Consider the following 18,005-nt stretch of genomic DNA (forward strand, 5'->3'; position numbering starts at 1 on the left):
ATCGAAATCGGTTCAGCCGTTCACACGTGATGCCGTGACAACGCGAAACGGGTTTCATTTTTATATATATAGATTAATATCGAATATGTCTTTAGTCAAATAAAATCTTCAGAACCAGATAATAATTGGATAACTAGCTAGTTACGAGGGCGGCACTGAAAATTTCGGGAATCAAGGAAGTGAAACAACATTACTATTTAAAAATGTATTTATTGCTTTTTAAAGTATTCTCCGCGAAATTTGACACATTTTTCCATACACGAAACCAATCATTGAAGCAACCATTGCATTCGGAAGTTTGGNGGCACTTAATCCTGCATTGAATAAGACCAAATTCATATGTTTTGGACAAACCGTCAGGAAGAGGTGCAGCAACCGCAGTTAAGGAACGGCTGGGACAAACAAGGATAAGCGAATGAAACTCGTGAGCCTTGTTAGGGTTACACTGATTAAGGCGACCCTTTACAAGGCTTGGAAGCATGTGGGTATTTGGGTAACAAGCCATTGGACGTGGAGAGGGTCATTAATTATACGTATATTTTCTACTTTGCCGAACATTAGCTCGAGAACGGTTTGTCCAAAACATATGAATTTGGTCTTATTCAATGCAGGATTAAGTGCCCTTCAACCGTCATGAAGACCACTTTTTGATAGGGTAAGTCCTTTACGCGGTATAACCGGAAAACCGAAAAAATGCCTTTTACACCTAATTGTTGATGCAAGATTATTTGTATTTGACTCATGCCAATGTCTAAAGTTGTCTGAATTTCGCGGTATATCACATGTTGATTTTCTTCAATCAGCTTACGCACAGCATCAACGTTTTCTTAGGTGACTGCAGTTTTTGGACGACCTTGACGGGGATCATCACTGAGCTTGACACGTCCACGTTGAAATTCAGGAAACCAGCGATAAATTGTGGTTTTGGATGGGGCTTCATTACCAAATGCAGAAATCATCCGGTCACCACACTGTTTTTGTGTTAAACCACTTCAAAAGTCATAATAAATCATCGCTCTTGAATTTTCTTGAGTCAATTCCATTTTCTCAACGACTAAACAAGTTTGACAAGACCTTGTGATACGACCGAGAATCTTTTTTTAAATAAATAAATGGTATACGATTTTTAAGACCCTGGAGTTTGCAATTAAATAGATTTTTATATGACTGGAACAGTGGAAATATTCCATTCCCGATACTTTTAGTGCAGCCCTCGTATGAGCCGCCAAACTTTAACGAAAGTACAAACCACGATAAAAATTCAATTTAGAATTCGTTTAAAAAAAATAAAGGTGATAATGGATTGCCAATGATCTCAAAAACATATCTAGCTTCTTTCTTTCCAATGATATATCACATGTAGTAATTAGATATTGAAATTCGTCAAAAATTCAATGTTTATGGAAGAAAATTGAATAATAATACAAAAAGTATCAAGAAAATGGAATAATAACAATGACTAAATAAACGAAATAAAAAATTCCAACACACTTCTTCCCTTTTTCCAATTAATTTATACATTCATGTCCATTAAATAGACTTAACTACCTCGTTATGGTCTTGATGTTTTTCCAATATTGACATTCAAATTGATATCTAAAATAAAATAGTCCCCACTCCAAGTATCCACACTTGAGGTGAGGAGTTTAAGCCGAGTAAGCGGATGCCAAAGGTCAATAAGGATCAAAGTGCTTCGAGATCTTCCTTTATGAAATTGTGAAAACAAATTGGTGTCTGGATCTCTCACGACAATTCGTTGCCTTAGTTTCAAACGTAATGCATGTCGCTTGTTGATAAAATCCCTGATAGTCTGATAAGAATTTAATTTATCTTCATGAAGCGAAGCAATTTTGAAGTTACATTTATATGGTTTCGTTCGTATAGGGCACACAGCTACTTGAAACGTATTAAGAACCAGCAAAACTGGTGCTGAATGTTGTATTTTCACTCACCAGGCTTAGCTTCAATGTCCGTATGAGTCGGTGCCTCAGTCGCCTCCTCGATGCAGCTCTGTTCGTCAGGGAACTGCACGTGCTTCTTGATGCCCGAGCGGGAAGGCTTTGATAGCACTGACGCTGCAATCAAATTCTTCAGTTAATCAAGGCCCAGAAGATGGAATTAGTCCCAAGATGCGGAACTTCTGCACATTTGTCTAAGAATATAATTTCTCAGTTTGAAATGGAAGAGGATCTGGAGACGTTCTTAGAAACTACATATGACATTATTGTACATAAGACCGTAAATGACGATGAAACTATAACTTCGATAAAGAAAATCTTTGTGAAACATGAAACTCTTGATATTGCCAGAGTCAATTATTATGCATGATTGAGACTGAATTCGCACTTGAATTTAAAATGGGCAGCAGAGAAAATGACAGCACATTCATCTAAGAAAATCAAAAATATTGATGTTGGTGCTACTGTGTTAGTCGAAGTTCCTTAAAAATAGAATGTGGTCGTCAAAGTCATAGAGAAAAGGAATGAACTATACAAAGTTGGTTTTTCTGGAGTCATTATTGACTGGTTGCCTCAAAACGCTGTCCTTTCAACCCCAGGAGAAATTTTGAGAGGTTCGAATACAATTTTTACAATTTTATACCTTTTATTTTATACATGAATTCCATTTTATTAAGAGCTATATTTTTATATTTACAGGCTAAGTCACCATTAAAAAAATATCTGCGATGTTTTCTACATTTGGTGGGCAAGGAATGAAGCAATGCAACTGAAAAAAATATTCTAAGGGACAATGTTTTCCAACAAGTGCAATTGTAAAAAGCTAACATTTTGTGCAATTCGAGGTACCTAGGTGGCGAAGGTGCGAGGGCATCTAGGTATTAGTGGGATAGGTATCTAAATATCTGAGAACAGTCTCAGTCAGCAAACGATATGTTGGGATTATTTTATGAAATCATACAGAAATACCACCACACACGTAGATTACTCGACAAATCTCTCTAATATCGTTCCTGCCAACAATGGGTATCAGTAAAAAAATTTAGTCTGTATGGCGCACGTAAATAAAATGAGCAAATATGCAAATTGTCAAACATTTATCGTCCGCGTCTGTCCGGTGCCGGATACCTGTATCATGCCGGTAATACAAATCAGCCATATCCGGGCGTAACATTTATTGCTCAGACCAGATTTTTCGACAATAATTCTTATAACTTAAATGCGAATATAACAATCTGTTTGTTCCAATTTCACGATTAACCCGTTAATTAATTTTAATGTAATATAAAAAAAAATTGAGCTATCGATTTTGGTTTTGACTGAAAGAAATAAGAGTGGTATATTTGTATAGGAGATGGTAAGCGTAAAGTGAAACCCTTAATTACGGGAGGAATAAGAAGTTTTTGGTAAAAAAAAGAAGATTTTTTTACCAAATGACACGAGCGACGCGTGATTTACCTACTCTGATAGATCGAATCAAACGCAAGTAAAGCCGCGGTATGGAGCTAGATTAAACAAAAAATGCTATAGCTGTCAATATATTTGTTTACCCAACAGATTATGTATTGCTTAATAGATTATAATGTGTATGATACTGAACATTTGCTTTTGTTTACACTTGGCTGTCGATGTTACACGTTGTAAACTAGCGCCAATCGAAATCATCTGTTCCTCGCTCGCTACACTGCGCCATATTGTACCAAATTATATTCTTAGTACTGTGCTACAATATTTCTACATCTGGGCTGATAATTGTGCAGCTCAGCTTTAACTATGATGGTAAATAATGCAATGCAACATACAACTTATGAGTTGGCTACAACAAACCTTTCTTTTCAACCGACTTCAAAAAAAAGGAGGAGGTTCTCAATTCGACCCGTATGTTTTTTTTATGAATTTTTTACGGTTTTTTTATTTCTATTATTTTTAAACAGCTCTATGACATTATTATTGAAAAAAGTTAATACACGGTCAAATGTATAGATGAACTACATTGAACTACACTGAACTGTCCCATCAATCTCATTGACAGGGAGGCGCTACCATTCGTTCAACTATATACATAACTAGCGGCCGCCCGCGACTTCGTACGCGTGGATCCCGTTTTACCCCCTTTTCCCGAATTTTCTTCGCTATAAACCTCACGGAGCCCGAGACCTTTCTAACGAATGCAAAACCGTGGAATCCGGTTCGTGCGTTCTGGAGTTATAGCGTCAGGGAGGAAAACCCGACTTATTTTTATATAGTAGATTATACTCGTAGTTTCCAACACGGCAGAAATCGGAATCAGCGATCCGGTATTGACGGTGGCGCCCCCTGTCAATGTCACTGATCGGGTGATGAACGGGACGGTTCGTTGTAGTTGGACAATACCATGTTTCGTGATTTTCTTTTAAATATCTAATCTTACTGTACATAGAGGCACACACACACAGTGGTTAGAGTAGTAATAATGGGCTATTTAACAAAAGTACATCTGTACACCCATAATGTCTGTGGACTCGGTCATGCCAATATTGAACTCAAGATGAGGAAACAGAGAAATATATATGACTTTAAAAGATTTTAAGGATGTTGTTATGATATCAAGAGCCAATATACCTAAGACTACTGGAACTTTAAAAAAAAATACAGAGTGGCCAAAGAAAAAAGAACACCTCGTCCAAATGAGCCTTTGAAAGATTTCAATTTAGTAGCAGAAGTCAAGTTTTTTATAATAAGTCAAGTCAGATTAGAATAATTAAACATTGTAATACATTCTCGTTACAGAAATATATTCTAAACCCAGTCAATCTAATCTTGTGAAAGTTAGGATATTTATGTTACGAACGGCCTCTTTTGATAGTTTATGGTTTATACTTTTATATTTTACTATACAGTGTGAGTCACGATAAAGTGCACATATGAAAATATGTGAAACTAGACATATTTTTATCGACAAAAAAGAGGTCAAAAATTTTTTGAGATTTTTTTTATTTTTTTATAGATTTTTTTTTCTTCCAATTACTTCTCGTAAAGAAAACGTAATAACTTTTATACTAAGAGGTATATCCTGTTAAAATAAAAACAGTAATAATGCTAAATAACAGGCAATACTAAAAAAATACATAAAATACCCAGAAAATGCCAACAAATAATAAAAAAATATACTTTTAGAAAAAAATCTGCTTGTTTTTTCAACCGACTTCAAAAAAAGGAGGAGGTTCTCAATTCGACCCGTATGTTTTTTTTTTTTTTTTTTTTATGTTTGTTACGCGATAGCTCCGCCAATTATGAACCGATTTGAACAAATCTTTTTTCAGCGTATAGGTAATATCTCAAGGGTGGTCCCATTTAAATTTAATAATAAAAAAAATAACCCCCAAGGGTGGAAAATTGGGGATGAACTTTTTTATACTCAATATCTCCGCCGATTATAAACCAATTTGAACGATTATTTTTTTGTTGAATAGGTATTATCAAAAGGGTGGTTTCATGCGAATTTGAAGAAAATATTTCACCCCCAAGGGTGGAAAATTGGGGATGAACTTTTTTTTATACGCAATATCTCCGCCGATTATGAACCAATTTTTTTGGTCTCAGTGTACTGCCTACCTTCAGTGGTAACATCAAGGTAATAATTAGTTAACTAAAAAGCAAGAAATAAGTAAAATTTTATAAAAAAAAATAAAACCGACCCCAAAAAACCTACACTAAAACGTAGAAAAATAATTACTAATTACCTACTTATTTATTAGGACGAATTATTAATATTTATGTAGGTATAGCATGATTGATACTTTTGGAGTCGGTGCAGGCAAACTTTACATGTTTCATAATCTTGGCACCGACTCCAGAAGTATCTATCATGGTATACCTACATAAATATTAATAATTCGTCCTAATAAATAAGTAGGTAATTAGTAATTATTTTTCTACGTTTTAGTGTAGGTTTTTTGGAGTCGGTTTTTGGTTATTTGATCAATTTCTCCAAATAATGCCCCCAAAAGAGGTGGTTTTTATTACTTTGTATTATTCTCTATCGTATTACCTTTTAGAACGCAAAATCGCATGTCTCTATCCCTATCACAACGTTTGCAATGATATCTAATATAAAAAACGAGAGTTCTTGTTAAAACGCGTGATACGAATATTAGGTATCAAAACATTTATATCGGAATAGTTATACTCATTTTACATGTAAATACACAGTTGATGTAGATAAAACGTGCAAAAACTTTATTATTCCTTCATAGAACATATTTAGTTTTGCGATCGGGGTCAAACTATAATGACAACGAGGTTAATTAAAATAACAAGAAAGATGGTTCCGTTGGAAAACCTGTTTTGTTTTAAAGTCACAGTTCATTTTAATTATTGATTGTTTAAATAATACTCATAATATTTATGACTTTTGAACATTTGGGTACTAGCCACATTAATACTCGCTAGATACAAATATTTGTTCCGTGTAATAAGTTGGTCTAATTTATCTTACCAGAGTAAATGCTAACTCGGATGTTGGTCAAACAATCGTGATGAATTGCGATCTGTCCTTTCCGATAAGTGAGCTGTTTTATTTATGGTACGCACATATTGAATTTTATGCCGGTAACATAATATTTACCAGTACGAATTTTGATATTATACACCCATCCTATCTGGAATAGTACAGCAAATCAGTTTATCGAAATAGAATTATAAAAAAGCGGCTAAGTTTGAATTGAGTCATAACTGCTAATATCGACTATCAATAAACCGTTGCATGTTTAATAAAATAAATATCAACCTCTTCTTTATCTGGCCAACTGAAAACTTATTTATAAGTAGGTACTAACAATAGAACACCAATGGTTCATGCAATAAGTAATCAGGTTTTCAGTGGGAATAAAATCATCTATTACATAATTATGATCGCGTTCTAAATCAGAGCGACAATGAAAGCTGGTATATTTTCAATTTCAAAACTTTTAATATTAACGCATTTTTCCTCGAAACGGGAAGAAAAGCTATCGGAAACATGATTCTAAATTAATTGAACAGGCAGTAAATAAATATTTGCTTGCAAAATTTTAACTTCTACTTGATTAGGTAAACTAGGTTGGTAAAATCAAGGGGGTGGAAAATCAAGCTGGTCGAAAATATTTGTACATTATTATTGGGCCAATTTGTCATTATTTTTAGGCTGAGCGGATTAGGAAAAATATATTATTTGTGTTTCTCCCTAATAATATCCTAAGTTCGCTGCCTTAACAACACACTCATAAACGCGAAGCTCACTAAAAGTTTATTTCATTTGAAGAATTAGTCAAAGAGCAAATACATGTACGTCAAGAACTTTTACCACCACTGCAAACGGTATCACGGATTGTGTGTAACTAAAATAACATTGTTTAATTGTATTAAAAGGAGGGACGGATCTATTTGCATAAATATATGTATAAATGGCCTCGTTCTGTCTACTCCGTCTGTCTCGCTATCAATTAATTTGTCCAAAACAATTAAACGAGTAGAGAACCGGAGGTGTATTTCCAGAATCCGATCAGTCGTTTTACGGATTACTCCAACTAAATTAAACGTAGCACTGATATATGAAAGCTTTTACAAAGATTAGGTACCTACTTTATTACCTAATTTGGATACTTTTTGTTTGTGATAATTATCGAGTTTGTCTATCTATAACATGCCTAGACATCAGTATAAGCCACTTGAATATGCGAACATGCATTTTATTTATGGCGAATGTCAAGGCAATACCAACGCTGCTACTCGTCCATAACGCTTACTGCGAAGGGAGGATTCCAGGAAGAGGTGTTAGAAGATGAACATCCGACGATGATACAAACGGAAGTCAAAGAAGATTCTTCACGTTTTGTGCGTCAAATCGAACGCGGAACTGGCAGTAGAAAAAAAGTAAAGTGCATCGAATGAGAACATATTTCTCCTGCACCCTTTCCACAGGGAGTACAAAGTCTTCAGAGAGAGGAAAATGAGAGCGGACTCACAATTTTTTGAGCTTTGAGTCATCATACCGTAAAGCCTATTTAAACATTCACAATTTACACAACTGGGAACTTGAAAATCCTCATAACATGAGAGAGGATCGGTCCAGACAGTTCAACATATGGACTGGCATAATTCGGGCTAGTCCCCAACCACCCCGGTGGATCCAGGTGATCGGGCTTTATGAGCTACTAGCCAGCCACGCTCAATACAGGAATGGATAAAATTTTTTATAAAACAAATTAGGCGGTCTATAGGGCGATATTCCAGCCACGCTCAATACAGGAATGGATAATTTTTTTTATAAAACAAATTAGGCGGTCTATAGGGCGATATTCCCTTATCAATAAGGCGAGACATGTGGCTGCAGAATAAAAGGTGCCCGGCTCATTTCGCGACACGAGTGAGAGAACATTTGAATGAGAAATACCCAGAGACGTACATAGGCCGGCTTGGCTCTATTTTTTACCAACATAACCAACGCAAATCGTTGCGTGGGACGTCTACCCACAAGGTGGACCGACGACATCATAAAGATAGCAGGAAAGCGCTGGACGCAGGCCGCTACCAACCGGGCAACATGGAAAACATTGGGGGAGGCCTATGTACAGCAGTGGACGTCCTATGGATGAGATGATGATGATGAACCCGATTTAAGTCCTTTGGATGCAATTGAAACAATGAAAATACTTTCTAACTCCAAGTTTATTCATGCGGCCACATAATTTATCGTGAAAGACAGGATTGCTTCACTAAATATGGCGATAAATACTTTTTCACAAGGCATATGTTATCAAGAGCGAGTGTGTTATTTTTATTATAGAAAAATAGAACATATTTTAGAATATGTATGTATACAGAAGATTTAGGACACTATGTATGTGACAATGACTGACTAATATTTAAGCTCGATATAAATATTCTATGAATGAAATACAAGGTGTCTCAAAAGAAAGTTTATATTTAGTGGATCGATTAAAAAAAAAGAGCCGTGTATCGAAAAAATGTTTAGTAACTATTAAAGTACACATTTTGGGAATTTATTTCTTAAAAATAATATTGTCCAAATGTAGACCCTCGCGTTCGTAGCATTCATTTAATCTAACCGTATAATCACTGCTGACGGTTCAGGCAGGTAAACTCAGTGATGGCTGCCATTTCATGACGGATATTTTCTTTCAAATACGCCAGGGAAGTTGGTTTAGTGGCTTAAACTTTAGATTTAAGTTAATTCCATAGGATAAAGTCTCTAATTGGCTTCTTGGAGCTTGAACTCTTGAATCAATTGAATTTTGTAGGAGTGTAGCTTTAGGTCTTTGTGAAAAATGCGGTGTAATGATGATATATGCACATTTAAAGCACTAGTGCGCTTCCGAATTGAAAGATTCGGGTCGTCACGAGCGGACTGATTCACACTCTCCACGTTTTCTACCGTTTTTGATGACTATAGTCGCCCGGATTTTTACTATTCCAGCGTTGTACGGGTCTCTTAAAACTTTTTGGCCCATTTCTTAATAACAAGAATGCTTGGAGCATCATTGAAGTGGCGAAATCTACGCGCTACAGTCGCAGAATAACCATTTTTGTAAAATTCTCGCAAGGACAACAACGCGCGGTCTGCTCCCGAGAAATACTCCATAGCACCTAAATTCCCAAGAGCCAGGCTACTGATTGACATAACCCCCGCACACCTCGGATTTGTTGCGTTCACGCAGTAAGCTAATCAAATGTAAACTTTCTTTTGAGACACCTTGTATTTTGGCTGATTAAAATAAAAAGAAAAAAAAAATGGTTTTAATAGAAACACTTTTTATTTAGCACACAACATAAAATAACAAGAATAACTTATTATGAAAAGAAAATTAATGAACAAAAAGTGTGTCAAAAAAGTACTTAACTCCCGGCGTTGGTTTTCAGATGATCTAGCTAATAAAAAACTTACTGATAGTCTTGGTGGGTGCTTCAGAGAACTCTTCAGGGTCATGCCGGCTCGGCATGGGCTTCCCAGCGGAGCGTCGTCGTCCGCTGGGCGCCGAACTAGTCGTTGTTGTGTGCTGAGCAGTGGCGGTGTATTGCACGGCGGCCAACTACACAAGAAAGAATTAGCTCAAGCTCAAATGCTGATAGGTACCGGCAAGCCAGAAGAAATGTATTCTACAAATCAATCTAAAAATTGTGAGATCTTGTGTTATTTCGGTGTATCACCTAAAATGGCATCTATCAAGAAAGTCCCTAATGTATCCAATTCTCTATGCGAGTATCTATCATACTCAATGGTCGATTTTTTCATTAAAATTATAAATATATTATCTGAGTGTCTGATGTTGTTGTTTTATTAAGTTTGATGAGCGCAAACTTATCTGATCTCCCTGAAGTGTCAATAATAGTTTCTTATTTTTCTATTTCCAAAAATCATCTTTTCATTTATTTTAGGAAGGTGCTGGATGCAGGCTGTTACCAACCGGACGATGTGAAAATTATTGGTGGACGCCTACTCGTATGTTCAGCAGTGGACGTCCTGTGGCTGAAATGATGACGATGATTTATTTTATTATTCTCTCCAGGTTCTGAGGCCTTAGTGAAAGAAACTGAGAGGGAGCTAAGGTTCTATATGAAAGACGACTAATATCATAATGCTGAGCAGCAAATTTAAATAGTAGACAGACGATGATAGGCACGATATCACCAAGTATCGCTCTTGATATTGCAAACTGAAGTGTTTATCGGCGATCCCATGCGAATGCGGCGCGTGTAATTGGCACGAACGACTCGTCGACAATCGACTTACCTACATGTTCACATCATGGCGCCATTAGGCCCAATTATTGCCGCCACATCCGGAAGTGCAACGTAACTATTCAGTCTTGCGAGAGAGTGGAGGCGTAGTAAATAATACCTATTATGTAACCTTTATTTTTCATATAAAATGCAGGTCTGTCTGAAAGGTATCCCGTTATCTACAATTCACTATTTCTACCATAACGTGTATAGTGTAAATTAATAAATATTGAAATATTGTGGTGCCAGCTTCTTCCACGGAATTCTGAACTCTCACTGCCACTCCTTGGCTGTGGTTTTCAATTTTATTAGTCTTTGTATACGAGTTTCATCTTTTTGATTCTTAAACCTAAAGTGATTGGTTACCAGTTGCCAACTTACCAACATAGTGAACGTAACGTAGCTTAACTAAGTCTGCCGACTAACAATGATTGCTCTTGTGGACGGCTAGTGGAGCTAGCATTCAGTTGAAAAGCGGAAAACAAACTTTATGAGTTAGACAATAGGCAACTCCAACCTCGTTCACATTGTGATGAACTCGTCAATGTATTTATAAAGTTCACGTCCCCAAAGTTTTCAATACTCTGATGATGATAATGAATAAATTATCGATTTCTTTAAGAATTTGTCATTATAATCGATAATTTGACATTGGATTACCAATGTACCGTGTTACCAAGATAAATCCACGAAAATTGTTTGATCGTGATTCCATAGTGAGTTTCGTGTTCAGTGGTTTATTCGTCCAAGTATTCAATCAATTAACGCATAGTTTCATCATTTAACTAAACGGCTCAACTACTTCGCATTTAACAATGTGGCTGGGTGTCTTGTGCAATTAATTGTAGCCGGTATTTGCAGCGTTTATTATTATTGCCGGACTAGCCGATCAATTTATCTGGCTGATTTAACTACTCAGCTACGAAATTCACAAGCGGCACGTTGGAAATAATTGTTGCGCCCAGAAGATAAAGAGACGTTAAGAGTATTTATCTTAAGGGTAACATAATGCCAAATTTTAATAAAGCCTTATCTATTTTACTTCATTGTCGTTAATACTGGGACGTGTAAAAGTGCTTTTTGAAAGCCTATTTGCAAAAATAAATTTTAGTTTTATGAGTTTTATTCCAAGTAAAATAGATAAAGCTCTGTTGGTATACAAACAAGTTTTGCATTGAGATGTTAGAGAATGCCAGAAACAATACCCAGGCTTAACCTCATCTGCGTGTTTCGATTTCCGTTGTGAACTAGAACATCCTTCCTCTGCCGGGAAGTAAGGTGCGGAATTAGGGCATGTAATATCGGAAGGTTTTCAATTCCGATATTGGATTCCGATATTGGATCTCAATATCGGAATTCCGATATTAATATCGGAATTGAGTTCATGTGCTATAAAATTAATATTTGGTTATATTAGTAAGAATTCTGGATTGTTTACAACTAAATAATGATTTTAATTTCTTTAATTTGGTACAAAACAGCACTTCATAAAATTGAAGTATTTTTACGTTATGGGTATCCATACATCCAAAAAGTAATACCGTAATAATTATATGTGATATCAATATTTCTTCGATATATTTGCATGCTATTGTTGATGGCGTTCATATTTTGTTATTTTCGACCTTCTGTACACCCTATTCAAAGAAAAATAAATATTTCTATTTCTATTTCCATTGCATTTGGTTTTTTATGTGACAAGAGGCAAACGAGCAGACGGATCACCTGATAATGAATGGTTACTGATAATGAGCCTATATGGACTAGCAAATAATTAAAGTGTTTTGTAAAATGACAGGTATCAAACAAACTTTTACTCCTTCATTATATTACCCTGTTTTATGTTGGCGGAACGAATTTTAGAGTCATTCAAATCACGTGTTACAAAAGTGGTAGGAGGACTATCGCATTTGCACTCATCAAGATACTGTAGAGTAAGGTCCTGTCAATCGCCAGGGGTGCCAACTTTTCCTTTTTGATTATCGATTACTAACAAAACCACGAGCCATCATCATCATCATATCAGCCATAGGACGTCCACTGCTGAACACAGGCTCCGATGCAGATTTTCACAATGGCCGGTTGGTGGCGGACTGCATCCAGCGCCTTCCTGCTACCTTTATGAGGTCGTCAGTCCACCTTGTGGTTATGAGTCCTACGCTGCGCTTTCCGGTACGTGGCCTCCACTTCAGAACCTTGCTGCCTCATCGTCCGTCTGTTTTGCGTACTAAGGCAGAACCGTTGGAAGACCTTATCAGAATGCTCGAAGACCTTAATCGAGTTTCCCAACAGGTAGGCCTTCGGATGAATGTGGAAAAACGAAGCTTATGTCGAATGTCCGTGTTGCTCCTTACCCAGTTTCGGTTAGGAGCTCGATTCTCGAGATTGTTGACAAGTAAGTATGTCTATCTCGGACAAACGATCAGCTAGGTAGTTAGATGCAATTTCGAGAAAGATGTAAATCGTCGAATACGAAGACGAAAGTCTTTAATTAGTGTGTGTTACCAGTGATGATATACGGCTCGAAAACGTGGCCTTTGAATATAGGGCACAACGTGCTATGGAGTAGCTCTTCAAAGTCGTATCAAATTCCATCACTTGTATGCTTATCAAATTAAATTGTACATGTACAAGCGCATGCTCACTGTGGAAACTGTGAAAACAGTCCATCTGTTTTTGCTGTGTAAAAATCTGACCCAGTGAAGATTTTATGAATTGGACGTATCAATAATATTGTGCAAAACCTGAAACTACGAGTATAAATACGACCAGAAATTAATTATCACAATCCAAATGCTTACTGTTCCATGTACCATTAATACAAATGATCTGAAAGATTTTTTTACTAACTATGTTGTAGGTACCTTACATTATAATGATGCGTTATAAAGTGTTCTAACGTATTGAAAAGTACAAGAAGATGATGTAATATACGCAAGGCTCGTATTCGAGTCTGCTGAGAGTACTCTTTATAATCCAATAAGGACGCGCTTTTAAGCTATAAAAATAAGGTAACTCTATTGCTCCAAGTAAAGGCTTTGACCGTTTAGGTAAAGTATTTGCGATCATCCAAATTAATAAGGAGGTTTTGAAGTTTAATATTAGTTAATAACAATTCAAAACGTGTAATAGAGCGTCATAATTTTATCATATTATAATAATAATATCATACATGTGCGAAGAATATCTTCGTTCATTAAAAGCAGTTTCCAGTAACAACTATAGTTTTGACGCGTACAGTATAGTAGTAATAGTAGCAGTAAAAACTTACGAAAGATTAGCTGTGTGGTAAAAATAATATTTGCCTACACTAAAAGAAAATTATTCACATCATATGTATATGAGAAATCTGAACTGTTTAACAAGAAGATACCAATGAGATTATCGAGGAGATTCTCTGCCAATGCAATAAGTTCAGTCGGTGGATGTCTAACTTAGTTATGAGTGCGACGCTAAAGCCAATATTTAGTTAAACGCAAGGTATCTTCGATATTCCCTTGTCAATGAAATAGTTTACTCAGTGGATGTCTAACTTAGAAGATTACTACGAAGCTACAGCCTATAATCAATTAGACAGGCTATGTTGTTATTATACATTATAATCCATTATTATCTATATCTGCTAGCCTTTTGGGTACTTTTACGACGGTAGCGCTGGGGGTGACACATTTTTTATTTTGTGTAGACTTTTAATTTTAGTTATTTTTAAGTCAATATTCTACATTTATTTACCCATGTTGCCAATCATGATCGATACTTGGAAAAAATCTTTATTGGATAGTTAACAATTTAAAAAAAAAATCAAACTGTTTATTCAGTACATAGGCTTATACACGTCCCAAATATAGCTTGTCCTACCACATCAGAAAAATGAACAGTATTCGTCATATTTCGAATTTTCCAAAACCTATTTAATTTTATAGACTTTATTTTTTTGTGCGTGAGAAAAAGTTAATGCAAGCAATTTCGAGATTAATCGTCCGCGCTGGTAATGGATAGGGCTTTATTGAATTGCACTGATAATACTGCTCTCGGATAAATCTTTTAATATGGAAAGTTCAATGAATTCTAGGATATTGAAATATGGCTTTCAGCTTTTAATACGGTATTATGTTTTTAAGTATTAGGTGCCTACCTACTGTTTAAATAATAAGTAAAATTTTATAAAAAAAAAACCGACTTCAAAAAACCTACACTAAAACGTGGAAAAATAATTACTAATTACCTACTTATTTATTAGGACGAATTATTAATATTTATGTAGGTATACCATGATTGATACTTCTGGAGTCGGTGCCAAGATTATGAAACATGTAAAGTTTGCCTGCACCGACTCCAAAAGTATCAATCATGGTATACCTACATAAATATTAATAATTCGTCCTAATAAATAAGTAGGTAATTAGTAATTATTTTTCTACGTTTTAGTGCAGGTTTTTTGGAGTCGGTTTTTTTTTTTATAAAATTTTACTTATTTCTTGCTTTTTAGTTAACTAATTATTACCTTGACGTTACCACTGAAGGTAGGCAGTACACTGAGACCAAAAAAAATTGGTTCATAATCGGCGGAGATATTGCGTATAAAAAAGTTCATCCCCAATTTTCCACCCTTGGGGGTGAAATATTTTCTTCAAATTCGTATGAAACCACCCTTTTGATAATACCTATTCAACAAAAAAATAATCGTTCAAATTGGTTTATAATCGGCGGAGATATTGCGTATAAAAAAGTTCATCCTCAATTTTCCACCCTTGGGGGTTGTTTTTTTTATTATTAAATTTAAATGGGACCACCTTTGAGGTATTACCTATACGCCGAAAAAGATTTATTCAAATCGGTTCATAATTGGCGGAGTTATCGCGTAACAAACATAGAAAAAAAAACATACGGGTCGAATTGAGAACCTCCTCCTTTTTTGAAGTCGGTTGAAAAAGGAAGTTATTTGAACATGTCTACACAAAAATTCATATTGTATTTCCAGTTTTATCTTTGCGTTGGCAATAAATTTACTAAGTACATATTATTATGAAATTTTGAATTTTCTGTAATGGAGTTCAAACTCAAGCACGTTCTTAAGCCGCCAAATAAGAAACTAATAACTAAAAAAGCAACCAACCACATAAGGTTGATAACTACTAAGAGTATTTAGATTTCAGACTTATTAGAGGTTTCCGTTCTAAACTGTAGACTCATACTTGAGTCTTAAAAACTATACCCACTGTAGCAGACTTTCACTGGCCGCCGTTATTATGTTTTAATTAACGCGTTCGACTTAAGTGTTTATTCCTTTAATTTTTTGCTCGTTAATATCTCTTCTCGTAAACTTTTATTTTGTTTTAAATTCAATTAATGTACCTTTAGAATAAACGCAAAATTATGTTTACGTGTAAAAACATGGTCTTTCTTATTAAAGTATACATTATTTTACTAATAAGATTGATAAAAGCAGAAATTAGAGTTGTCATTATGCGAAGTTGACCAAATGCGAATTATTTTGTCATTGTGAGAAATAGACATTATGAGAAGTTGTCTTTTACCGAAGTTGACATTTTAAGAAGATGTCAATTCGAGAAGTGGACATTTTGCGTCCCGGTTGTCATTTTGAGCTGAAACGATACTAAAATATAAATTTAACTGGAGTCCATTTTGATCACCTAGGACCTAGGTGATCTTATCCATGGGTGATCAAAGGACAACAAAGTATTGCTTTCTAATCTAAGTGACATAGTGGAATAGACCAAAAATTAAAATATGAAGTCTCAAAATTGTGATAAAGATTTAGGTTGAGAAACACATGTCAGTGTTTTTTAATCGGCAGTGGGGAGTTGGGGACAGGACGAGCGCGGCAGCGTTGTCGTATATCGCATTTCAGTTTTATAAAGTAAACATTTTAATGATTAGATCACTTTAATAAGAATATTAATGGCTTTAGATTTCATATGTATGTGGTCAAATACCTGCCTTGTTATGCATAAAAAAAAATAGTTTAAACCTTCAGCTATGTTTTCAGCAGACTAAAAAGCGGCATTACTAGTAGTAGGACTAACAGGACAGTCCTACTAAGCGTTTAGAAATATCATCTGAGTGAGAATCAGCTAACAACTTACAATAAGTAGGTCGTCAACACTGCGGATAATTACAAGATTTTATTGAAATGGACCAACCTGGTCACATGCGATAATATGAAAAATATTTTTTTGAACAAATATATTGTCAGACTTACTACTAGTCCCGAAATTTCATAGATGCGTGAAAATTGTTTACCAAAAATAGTTTTGGTAAACATATGTATGCTTACATTATTTATGTAATACAGAATAGTCGTATAATATTTAGAATTAAATAAATTAATAGCCTTCATTTAGATTTACGGCAGAATTTTAGTGTATTTTGTTAAAGGTAAGACTAATTATAGCAACAGGGCAATCGCTCTGAACTAAGCGCTCTATAAACGTTGGAGGCTGAGAAAAAACATTATTCATCAACACAATCACGCTTGTAAAGAAAAAAGTTTTTATACTAATGCTAATGTTTAAGGGCAAAAAGAGAAGAAAGAAAGTTTAGAGACAAGTATTGAGTCCCTGTTGAGACAGGTGTAAAATCACTCTGTAGTTATACCTAACTAATTTGATTAAAGCATTTGCAGAATTAAATCAACTTGATTGTTCGAATAAGGATCGCGTCGTGTCGTCGTCCCTTCTCGTCTACTGTTCGACCAAACTTTTAAGGTCGACGCAAGTCTACCAAAGTTGTTCCTGTGATTTACGCCTTACTAAAACAAACTATCGTTACATTTCAGTTATGAAAGGATGATATGTGATTTTGTGTTAACCCACTACCCACCCAATAGAAGTTTCCACGTGGAAACCCTCAGTTACAATTAGTGATTCTGAACCGACACCAAACAAATCACTCATCAGTTTATTGAAGAGTTACGTTATTGATAAAATACAATTTCAAATGTTATTTAAAAACTTCAGTTTATTTAATTAAACACAGTATTGTGAGTGACTGAATGACGAACAATCTGCGAGAAAATGTAGTATTACTCTTACCCTGTCAGAATAATCGAAAGCAGCTGTGCCCCTTCCCTCCATATATTCTTGAAACTGTGAAATGACGCACACCATTGCGTATACCTGTAGACAACAAATATGCATTACGATTTAATAACATGTAGAAGTTTTGCAACGTAAGTAAAATTGTTCATAACGCAGTGGGTAGAAGTAATTATAAAAGAGATTGCTACCATGTACCTTATTTACGAGTCTCCTAATGTAACCATGA

The 18,005-nt window shown here is 35.3% G+C and overlaps 1 protein-coding gene across 1 annotated transcript in view; it reads right to left on the reverse strand.

Moving 5' to 3' along the window:
* LOC114355604 (uncharacterized) overlaps positions 1 to 18,005 on the reverse strand; it is a 45,075-nt gene that overhangs the window by 8,756 nt on the left and 18,314 nt on the right. Inside the window, exons 5-7 of the mRNA XM_028308543.1 lie at positions 17,774 to 17,857; positions 9,883 to 10,027; positions 1,953 to 2,075 (exon numbers count right to left, since the gene is read on the reverse strand). Coding sequence (XP_028164344.1) covers positions 1,953 to 2,075; positions 9,883 to 10,027; positions 17,774 to 17,857 — 352 coding nt within the window. The remainder of the gene's footprint in view (positions 1 to 1,952; positions 2,076 to 9,882; positions 10,028 to 17,773; positions 17,858 to 18,005) is intronic.

Source organism: Ostrinia furnacalis, unplaced genomic scaffold (genome assembly GCF_004193835.3).
Source record: "Ostrinia furnacalis isolate ACB-3 unplaced genomic scaffold, ASM419383v2 OfSCF2432, whole genome shotgun sequence".
Lineage (NCBI taxonomy): Eukaryota > Metazoa > Arthropoda > Insecta > Lepidoptera > Crambidae > Ostrinia > Ostrinia furnacalis.